We start from the raw sequence: 11198 nt of genomic DNA, 5'->3' as shown, positions 1-11198 counted from the left end.
ACCCAGGGAAGCAATAGATGACATTGTTTTGAAGAATGTGTAGGATGTTTGAGCATTCAGTGAGGGAAGAAATCCTTTCCTGGGGGTAGAGGGATACTGGCACGTAGTCCTACTATGTGGGGCAGCTGGGCAGCTCCATCTCCTCCCTGCAGTATATAAAGAACCATGTTATGTTCCCCCAATAATCATTGCAGTGTTGAAATGAAGACTCCCTACTTAGTGCTTCTTTTTCTCATTGTTGCAGGGGCAGTGAGGAGCAATGCTATCATCTTTGACAGATGCAACCTCTCGGCCATCCTGAAGGACAATGGATTGGAGGGATTTGCAGGCACCACAATAGCAGAGTGTGAGTGCTCCTCATTTTGTTCTGCTTGTAGCCTCCTCAGTTATGCTGAAATATCCTGATTCCCCACAGCAGCTTTTCATTTTATGCCTTTGGTGTATTTGTAACGCTACTTGTCTATTTTCAAAATGCAATCTGTTAACATTCGGTGATCTTGAAATGATGCTTTTTATGAAATGTCTTTAATGCAGCTATGTAGCTGCATTCAGCCCAACTGTCTTGATAGTAGATAACCAAATTTCAGCCATGGAATTCTGGAAGCTCTAGAGAACTCATTCATTCTTTGGGCTACAAGTAGCCCTCTCCTTCCATAACTGGTTCCTGCTGTCACTCTTTGATGGGAAATGGTGATTCAGACCATCATATATTTTTTTTGAGCCTGCTTTCCTCTGCCTCCAGGGATTTGTTTGGTGTTTCATAGCAGTGGCTTTGATACCTCAGCCCTCAATGTGGGACCAAGGGCCACCAATCATGGGATCTTCTTGCTAAGTGCAAAGTGGTGGTGTGACGATTTCAAGACACCACATGCACGCAACTATTGCAACCTAAGTTGTGAAGGTAAGAAATCATGACTTTCCATGACCTCCTTACCTACTTTAGTTTCTCCTTACCTACTTTATCCACATCTTGTGTAATTTTATACACCTCAGTCATGCCGTCTCTTATTCACCTCCTTTCTAGATGAAAAAGGCCCAAATGTCACAACCTTTTCTGATAAGGAATTTGGGCCAGTCCTTTGATCACCTTAATTACCCTCTTCTTTAGTTCCACTGTAATATAAGAGTATTATAATATTGGCATCTCTTTTCCTTTGTTTTCTTTAGTTTTCCTATATTCTTTCGAGGGCTACCTCCTTCAAAATATTCACTCAGAAACACTTCTCTTGTTTTTAACTCCTTATCTTCTTCTCAAAACTAACAATATCCAGAACTTACAGAGTCAAATGCATTGAGTTTCATGGTGGTCTAGCAGACAACAAGGACTGGATAGGCTTTCAAAAGGAGAATATACTTCACTGCAAGTCTGGAGGCATTGGAATACTCTAGTATGAGAATTACTTTTGCAACAGTCCAACTGTCACCAACTTTGAGTTGGGTTTACACATTAATGTTTACACATTGATAAGTTTATACATTGATCTAAGTCTGTCTTGTTATTACCATGATGGTTTGCTCAATAGGTCATTGGCTAGGTTCATACTATAATGGATTAGAAAATTTGATTGACAAACCACAGTGGCTGGGTCTGGAGTCACACAATCTACATTAAGCCACTAAACTAACCACATATTGGCATAGACACAGTATAAACTTATTCAAGAATCAACTTACTTTACCTTTCTCAATTTAGTACTTCCTCTGACTTTAACAATAACTATGCTCAAGTAGACTTTTCAATTCTTTTCTTCTTCAGCACTGCAGGATGATAACATTACTGATGATATTCAATGTGCCAAGAGAGTTGTCCAAAAAAGCAAGGGCTTTGCAGCATGGTAAATGGATTATTATATTCTTATTTACTCTGTTATCAATCACATATACCAAAAGGAAAATAAGGTAGCTCTGGAAGAAAACTGACGTGAATTCACTGGAGAGGTCTATATGTTGCCTGGATAGCTCCACAAAAGGCTAAAGTTTGGGGTGATTATTTGTAGTTGCCATTGCTCCTGTTCTCCAAAGAAGGCAGGAAAGCAAAAATAAAAGTCACTTCTAAAGCTAGGAATTGTGCTTGCCTCTCCTCTAAATGTTGCATTTCTGACGTTTTGCCTATGCCTAAAGTGAAATAAAGCAAGAAGGCCAAATTCAGTTCAAGAAAGCTCACCAAAAGAGAAGGAAAGTACTATCACTAGACTGATCTTGGGCAGAACATTAATGTAGTTTTTCTAGTCTGGCTTTCTATAGAAATGTTTGAGATGCAACTCACAGAACTCTGAAGGTTGTCCAACATACCTGGATCTGAGACTAGAGTCATTTGTTCACCTGCCCCAGCAGGCAAAATGTCATCAATGAAAAAAACTTAAGGGGGAGAAGTCCTGTCCTCTGTGTGAAGGCCCTTTTCTTGGTGGAATCCAGTTCTCTGTGCAGAACTCAGGAAATCACTACTGTATTTTCCGGCGTATAAGACGACTGGGCGTATAAGACGACCCCCCAACTTTTGAGATGATTTTCAAGATTTTTCGTCTTATAAGCTGGAAAATCAGCGAGTCCGGGAAGGCACGCCCTCCCCTCTCACTGTGGAGGAAGCAGGGCAGGCTGGCATCTGGCGGGAGCCGGCAGGGCAGTCCTGTGCACGCGCGCACTCCCTGGCTCCTAAGGAGTCATCGGGGAGCCATGGCAGGCGCCTCACGCTCTTCCCTCTTGAGGCAGCATCGGCGGAGCCGTCCGGCGTCGGGCGGGAGCCGGCAGGGCAGTCCTGCACACGCGCACACACGCGCGCACTCCCCGGCTGCTAAGGAGCTATCAGTTTTCAGCAGTCATGACCATGGGGATTGTAAAGACCCCCAAAAAGGGGATTGAGAAATTGTTCGAGGCCCTGGGGCTATAGGCTGGCTACCCTTTCTGCATATCATATTCAGTGATGACGGAACAGAAAGATTTTGTTAAGGAAATGATACGAATTAGAGAGGGATGAAACACGATGCCTTGATTATTAGTACAATCTGGCAGTTATTTGGGGGCTCAGGCTTCCATGTGGCAACATTCATACCTTGGTCTTCCCAAGTACATGTCTAGTCAACTTGAATGGCAGCAATATTCTGACCAAGAATTGTTCATTACAGGGCTTCCTGGAGCATACACTGTAAAGGACAAGATCTGAGGAAATATATTGCAGGCTGTGACCTGGAAGAAGTCACCTCTTCACCGCCAGTCTCAGAAAAAGTCTTTACTAGTGACCAGAGGCCAAAGACTACCCATCCAGGAGTAGATCTTCTGACTACTCCTTTCCGAGACGTTTACCCTGAAGAACCTACTCTCCCATTTAAAAAGTGGCCTAATTCTGAGCTTCCAGCCATGGGTTCTTTAAAGCCTACAGTTTCTATAAGAAAGTTCCCAAATGCCACCTTCGTATCTGAGAATCTTACAAATTCTAACATTTCAGTCAAAGAGCTTCCAGGATTCACCCTCTCGACACATAATCCCTTAAAGCCCTCTGTTACATTAGGGGAAGCCCCAGATTTCATCCCAGCCAAGATTCCTCCAGAACCTACAGCCTCCATCAATGAGACTTCAAACTCCACCCTCCAAGCAGTTGATCCCCAAAAGTATTCGGTCCCATCGCCTAATCATGCAGAACCCAGCATTTTTTAACAACGCAAAGAAGAACAAATGGTAAAACTAGCTTTTTTTTAAAAAAAATATCATATTATATCAGAGTTGTCATGAATATGCAATGAAATTGCAGTATCTTTTCTTAGCACGGAGTCATAATACTCTTCTTTGTGGATAGTGGTGTCATTTATTACACTCTTCATTTATAAGTGATATTCTATACATGAAAATAATGTTCTCAATAGAATTAGATAAACTGATATGGTTAGAAAAAGCAAGGTTTGTGTATAGTATGAAGACATATGACATTTCTTTAAATAAAAAAAATGCAAAACTCTGAAAACTGCTGAATCATCAGTGACTTAATATGACTATTAAATTTTCAGTTATCCCAACATTGACAGGTCTTGGTGATGTGCGTATAAATAACTATACCAACTAAAATTCTTTCATATTTAATTGGTATAAGTATGTCATCACTAAAATTCATTCAGACACAGAAGGGATGTCCTCTGTTAATGGTATCTACCCACCCTACAAAATAGGAAGTGTTGCTACTGTAAAATAAATCAAATTCATCCTGCAAACAGCTACAGGGCAGTTAAGGCCAACTTTAGAGGACTTGACAAAGTCTGCTTATCTTCTTAGAGGCTGAACTACATGATTTGTTACTAGTTTGCCTTTGGTTTATTTATCATAAGACCTAATTGGCTCGGTGCACATTCTTTAAAGGCAGTATTCCTCAAAGTGTGCTCATACATGGAAAGTTTTCAGAAAATACTTTCTTCACATTCTTTTCTGAACAGTCATACCAGTGTTCTGATTGCAAAGCTACGGAAAAATTCCAGAGATCCAGAAGAAGCCTCAGCTATCTTCTCTTTTTTTTCAACACAAGTGCTTGCCTTTTGAAGGAGAAGAAATCACTGTGAGAGTTTATGCAGCTTCTGTGCAAAGGGACTCACTCAGCACAGAGAGTTATGACAGGGGGGAACAGAAAGAAAGTGGTCCCAAAGATGCTTCTTTTTTTTTTCACGAGGCGACTGGTTCCTTGCCTCGTGAAAAAAAAGCATATTTGGGGTAATTGTGACCTGGATGACTGAGAATCTCCATAGACAGAAAGAAGGTGGGTTGAGATAGTAACATCACAATGCCTGGTAACTTTTCTGAAGAAAAAAAATGGCTTGTTTGAAAATCCGTGCCAAAAATTGATATTTAGTAGAACTACCCTTTGAAGCCTTTGAACTATGGTGCTGGAGAAGACTCCTGTGAGTCCCTTGGACTGCAAGGCGATCAAACCGGTCAGTCCTAGAGATCAACCCTGACTGCTCTTTAGAAGGCCAGATCCTGAAGCTAAAACTCAAATACTTTGGCCACCTAATTTTATTTATTTTATTTTTTTATTTTAATTCCATTTATATCCCGCCCTTCTCCAGCTTACAAGCTTAGCAGTAGCCTTCATTCTATGTATATGTCTGCTTATTAGGGCTTTCACACACACCCCAAGCGGCATTATTACAAAGTCAGCTTATTGCCCAACAATCTGGGTCCTCATTTTACCTACCTCAGAAGGATGGAAGGCTGAGTCAACCTTGAGCCTGGTGGGATGCGAACCTGCACTAATTGCAGGCAGCTGGTGTTACTTAAGGAGGCATTAGCCCACTGCTCCACCAATGAGAAGGAAGGACTCACTGGAGAAGAGCCTAATGCTGGGAAAGATTGAGGGCAATAGAAGAAGGGGACGACAGAGAATGAGGTGGCTGGATGGAGTCACTGAAGCAGTAGGCGTGAGCTTAAATGGACTCCAGAAGATGGTAGAGGACAGGAAGGCCTGGAGGAACGTTGTCCATCGGGTCGCGATGGGTCGGACACGACTTCACAACTAACAACAACAACCCTTTGATCATGTAGCATTAAGACCACACTTTATTTTTAATTTTGTTTTTAATTGGGCTTTTAGTCATGTTTTTATATTATTTTACTGTTGGTAAACTGCTCAGAGTCAGATGAGATGGATGGTGTAGAAATTTGATGAATAAAATAAAATAAAATTATAGACCTTCTCCGAGATAAATACCTAGTTTACTCATCCCTAACTGAAGTATAATTTCTCAGCCTCAGTGAAGTGCCATCTCCTTTTATTATGTCATTTACCAGATCATAGACCTTGCCAACTATCAGAGCAGAAAAAAGTACTTCATTTTGTAAGATGCAATTCAAACCAGAACTTTTGGTTTGCAAATGGAAGGCTTTGTGGTAAAATTAAAGAGTTATATAATATGCCTCTATCCTTATCTTTTAAAAATATAGATTAGATCTTTCTGCAGTCTTATGGTAAAGTTTATATAATGCAACTTCTTTCTACCTCCAGATCTAATATGGTCACTTTTCCCACACTAAAATTCTGAAGAAAAAAAAATTGCCTGGTTGAAAATCAAAATCCCCAAACCTGATATTTAGTAGAACTACCTTTGATTGTACATAATAGTAATCAATGTTATTTATTCATGAAGCAGCAACACCAACAGGCATCAAATACCTTGCAAAATTTCTTTTGCAAATTGATCTTACCTGTATTTGGTAGAATATTACCAAATCCTGTTTCAGAGAAACTCATTTCTAGCTTTTCAAACAAAATATTGCCAGAGCTTAGAGATTTTGCTAAAGGCGATTTGCAATCCGGGAGAGAAAGATAACACCATCAGCACAGGAGAAGATAGTGACAGAATTAATGTAAAAACTAAAAGCAAGCAAGTCCACTCTCTTAACTCCAGTTTAGAATGGTGATTTAGTAGAGAAAGCCATCCCTTGAGATGCATATAGTAATTTTAGGGAGCATCATACAGCAATCTAGTGGAGGAAGTGAATATTTAGATTACCAGCTACCAGTTTCCTAAGTGACTACATCACTACCTAGAGTTGCTCTGTGAAGGCAATGGAGGGCTGGTCTTTGATCTTTATTAAAACAACCGGGTTTCTTTCATCATTTCACAAATGTTTCTGTAGTTTCCTTCTTTAGATCTGTTCCACCTCACTTTTAATGAGCATGCAGAACCAGCCAAAGTATTCTAGATGAACTTTAAATCATGCAGAATAAAAAAGTGATTCCTTCCAGCAGCTTGGAAACAATGGATCTGTTAACGCAGCCTAAAACTTTTACCTCCTTTGCTAACTATCCTTTATATATTTAGACAGGAATCAATGCTTACAATTATCCTCCCATCCAATTTCCACAATCACAAACCTTCATCCCATACCTGTGTAAATGTTTTGCATAAAATAAGTCTCAATATTTTTAATTATTTCAATTCATTTTTAAGATCTCTTCCTCAATTTTCCCTGGTATTGTTATCAGAGGAACTTGTCTACAATGTTCTGGATCCCCTAGATGGCAGCATTTGAACATCTCCAATCTTACACTGGGTGTCTCCAGCAATTACAACAGTTCCACTTCTGTTCAGACAGATTTCTAGAACATGTTGGATACTTTGTATTTTTTTGTTAGAGTAAAAGGCCAATACTGTTTAGTATCACCATTATCAAATAAAAATGTGAATTAATCTAAGACTGTTAGATACTTCTGGACATATGCTGATCTTTCACTATTCAAATTACTTCTGCAAATTTGGATTTAATTTCCCTTTTAAGAGAAAAATAGGGAAAATCTGACTGGTTGCCATTATTTGTTAATATTTTACTGCACTTAAGAGGGGAAGGAGACAAGAGTTGGCAAACTTTCTAAGTACCGAGAATGAAAATTAAAAATGACAACCATCTCACAGGACTTCCAAACCTGAAAAGCCTCTGCGCTCCACAAACGTGTAAGAATATCTATATCTCAAACACTATCCATTTAATAACACTTTTTGTTATGAGGGTTTGCGGATACTTCCTAGGAATAGTATGGGTACCATCATGTCAGGTTCTGAGTTAACCCATCATTTCAGCCTCTTCAACTATACACTCATACACAACCATTTGTACCATGGCTGACTCAGAATCAGCTCCCACAAGTGGACAAAAGGTGCCCATACATACTGTATATCCATTCATATTAGAAAGAATCTATGCAGCAGCTGGTTTAAACACTGCCTTCTAAACAGTAGTGATGTGCATCAACCTAGCACACATCTGGGTTTGTGAAACCTGAAACCGATGCATATTTTTAACCTCTGAAACTTGGAAATGCAACATATTGTAATGATGAGGTTAAGAATGTTAAGGGAGGGGACACTAGGAAACTTCTAGAACCTGGAGGTTGCCATGGAAGATGGATGTTATCAGAACAAAACATCGGAGGACAAAAGGCTTTGTGTACAGAATGTTCTGTTTCTGGGAAAGGCACAGACTGGATGTCATCTGAGATCTTAGAAGGTGCCTGCAAAAGCCGGTCAGGTGCAGTTGAGAGAACAGTCCTGAGAAAATCCAGTTTTCTAGAAGAAAAAAGGAATCTATGTAATATATATTCTTGCATTTGATTTTGGGGGGTGGGGAGAGAACCAAACCTGGGATGGCACAAAAAGAGCATTGGTTGCACTGTTGGATGATACCTGGCATGAATGTTGTGTATTCATCCTTCCCTTTTTTTTGACTGTTGCTTTCAACATCATCAACCATTATATCCTTCCAGATCAACTCAGAATGGAGATTGGGGGTGGGCAGTACAGTGTTATACTGGTTCACCCCCTTTCTCCAAGAATCCCACCCTCAACCCCTGTGAATCCCACCCTCCTGGTCTTACAATCTTTGCCTGATGAGCAGATGGCAGTAGTGGCTAGGAAGGTCTTTGCACAACTTCAGATTGGGTGCCAGTTGTGCGTTCCTAGACTGAGAGCCATACTCAGTCACCCACACACGGGTCACCTCCTAGTTGGACCACTGTAATGTGCTCTGCATGGGGCTGCCCTTGAAGAGTATCCGAAAACTTCACTGTTGCAAAATGCAGCACAGCAGTGCAGAGTTGTGTTTCTGATAGAACATGTTACATTTCTGCTCTAAGTTGCATGGGTTAACTGTTTGTTTTGGAGTCCAATTCAAGTTCCTGATGTTGATTTTTAAAGCCCTATATGGCATGAGCCCAGGTTCCCTGGAGGAGGATTGCATCTCCACAATTACATCTGCCCATTCCACCAGATCCAGCATATACAGTATGTAACAGGTTGTCATCTAAGGAATTACATGTGTTGGGCACTAGGCACTGGGCCTTTCTGCTGTGGCATCGCTTTATGAAATCCAACCCCCCCCCCATGAGGCTGGCTCCATCACTGCTGACCTTCCAAAGGTCCCTCAAGACCTCATTGTGCCATCAGACCTGAGTACCCCAAGGTCCTAGTGAACCAGTGAAGTGGCCCCTTTATTATTAACATCCTTTTGCCCACTATATATTTTATCTTTGCTTTTATATTTTCAATTTTTTTAATCAAAATAATTATTTTTAAGTATTTATTAACCATTCTAGTGATTGTTGTATGCCCAAGTCACTTGTTTTGTGAAATGACCAGCTACATAAATTTGACAAATAAACTCACAAGACAAATGAAGAGATTCTGTGTAAGAAAAGACCAAGAACTGTAACGTCATGAAAACATGATCTTGTGAGACCCCACAGCTTGATTTAACAAAGATGCCACCACTTTATGTAAGCTAAAAACACTCTCACTACAATTCTTAGCCCATGTGCATTCAGTAGGGAATTTATGAGTTGACAGTCAGTGGGTCACCCTTGCATACATATTGAACAGTCACAAAAAAATTAAGGTATCAAGACTTAGGAGAAATTTACACAGCAGTCTTAGCTACTCTTCTCCCATGCTCTCACAAACCAGTTTGAGGATTCTCACTCTGAACAGAAATAAGAACAACCAAAGACCATTTGCTCTTTCAAATTTTTAATATGTTAAAAAAAATAGAAGCCAGTTCTGATTTGTTATTTCTTTGAGGATAGTTTCATTCTTTTCTTCTGAAAGAAAAATATCACACATCAAGAGAGTCAAACAGACTGCAAAAAGGCGTAGGGGAGGGGCAGAAGATAAAGGTTGTTGTTACCACTGCCACCAACTACATTGAAGGAAGACATGAAACAAAACCACAAGTTAGCAAGTGACAAACAACTATGGCTTCTGTAGAACTTCCCTGAACAGAACATGCTGGAATCTCTCAGCATATAGAATGGCAGCTCACCAACTTCCACTCAGGCACCATTTGTGGGACCTTTTCTGCTCCCCAGAGCAAAAGTCTTGCAGATACTCAAGCAGAATTCCCTATTCAAACCCCACAACATGAAGCAAAGGAAAACATGTTTGGGGCAACAATTCAAGTTGTAAACAAATCGGGGGGAAATGTCTAGCCCATAGCGATTTGTTTGAAGAAGGAGATTCTACTGTAAAATCCCATTTTTCCTGGGTTTGGTGGAGATCATACTGTAGGAGTGTGCTAGATACGGCAAGCAAAAAACCATGGAAACAGGATCCCAAGTGGATGCATAACCCATCTCCACCTGCCCATCGTATCAACCTGTAATACTACATTGCCAAGCACATAAAAAAGCTTTAAAAGTGCACAAAACTGGTGGTCAGCCCAAGCTGCTGTGATACACACACTGTCCACCCGGTACCTCTCTAGCAGGAAATGAGTAAATGGCTAAAGCAAGACTGGAATTTAGTCGCCAAAAGAAACCTCTCTGAACACCAGAAGTACACGAGCAAGTTATCGGGGGGGGGGGGGGAAATCAGAAACAAGACAAGAAGGGGGAATATTTTTTTTGCCAAGCTATTGAACATGAGGGAAATAATAATAATGCTATTTATGGCAAGGAATTATCCTTTTAGAAATCCAAGCCATGTCCAGTGTCAAAATTAAACTTAGATTAACTGCCCATTCTCAGATCGGGGGGTGGGTGGGGGGGCAGAGGGGGCTGAATCTGCCTCCAAATTCCTTGCCCAGCTTGGTTCTCAGCGAGTGCCGCTTCCTGATGGCCAGGGGTTGAGCCGGCACTGTGGGCAGCGGCCTGATTGAACAAGAACATCACAGGCCTCAGAGCGTTCTCCAGCGGGCCACCCTGCAGGCCAACCTGAACAAAGTTGGTAGGCCTCCAGATCGCAGATCAGTTCCACCACCTCATCAACCGTGGTCAGGCGGGCAGGGTGACTGGCGTAAAGTTCGTGTTCCTGAGGCACCAGCAGATCTTGCACTACCACGTGGAAGAAAAGGCCTGGGCGGATGTGAATGACTGCAGCAGACATGGTGGAATGTTTCGAGTGCTGGACAAGACGCAGGTCTGGGCTGTCAAGGGGAGGCAACACCTCCCAATGAGCAGGGAGAGGGATCTCATTCAGCTCAGCTAAAAACTCTCGCAAGACGCTGTCCAACTGAGAGAGGGGCCGCACACCGCCCAGGCTGTAGACCTCCATAATCTAGAGAAAGAAAGAGCAAAAAAAAAGCCCAGTTGTAAGTATCCTTTTGGTACAGGTAGTCCTCGACTTAAGACCACAACCCAGCCCAAAATTTCGGCTGCTAAGCGAGGCATTTGTTAAGTGAGTTTCGCCCCATTCTGCAACCTTTCTGCCGCGGTTGTTAAGGGCATCGCTGTG

General features: G+C 41.4%; 1 protein-coding gene across 6 annotated transcripts in view; it reads right to left on the bottom strand.

The window, feature by feature from the left end:
• Window positions 1-9480: 9480 nt before the first annotated feature.
• Window positions 9481-11198, bottom strand: part of LOC308662549 (methyl-CpG-binding domain protein 1-like) — a 71863-nt gene continuing 70145 nt past the window's right edge. For 5 of the 6 annotated variants that reach the window (XM_081318486.1, XM_081318490.1, XM_081318488.1 and 2 more), the window contains one exon: window positions 9481-11021. In XM_081318486.1, the coding sequence (XP_081174612.1) occupies window positions 10560-11021 (462 nt within the window). In that variant the 3' untranslated portion in view covers window positions 9481-10559. The remainder of the gene's footprint in view (window positions 11022-11198) is intronic. The other variant, XM_081318491.1, reaches the window with a different exon arrangement.

The sequence above is a fragment of the Vipera berus genome, assembly GCF_964194415.1.
Source record: "Vipera berus genome assembly, chromosome: 2".
Taxonomy (NCBI): Eukaryota; Metazoa; Chordata; class Lepidosauria; order Squamata; family Viperidae; genus Vipera; species Vipera berus.
This window is presented reverse-complemented; position numbering and strand designations above follow the sequence as displayed.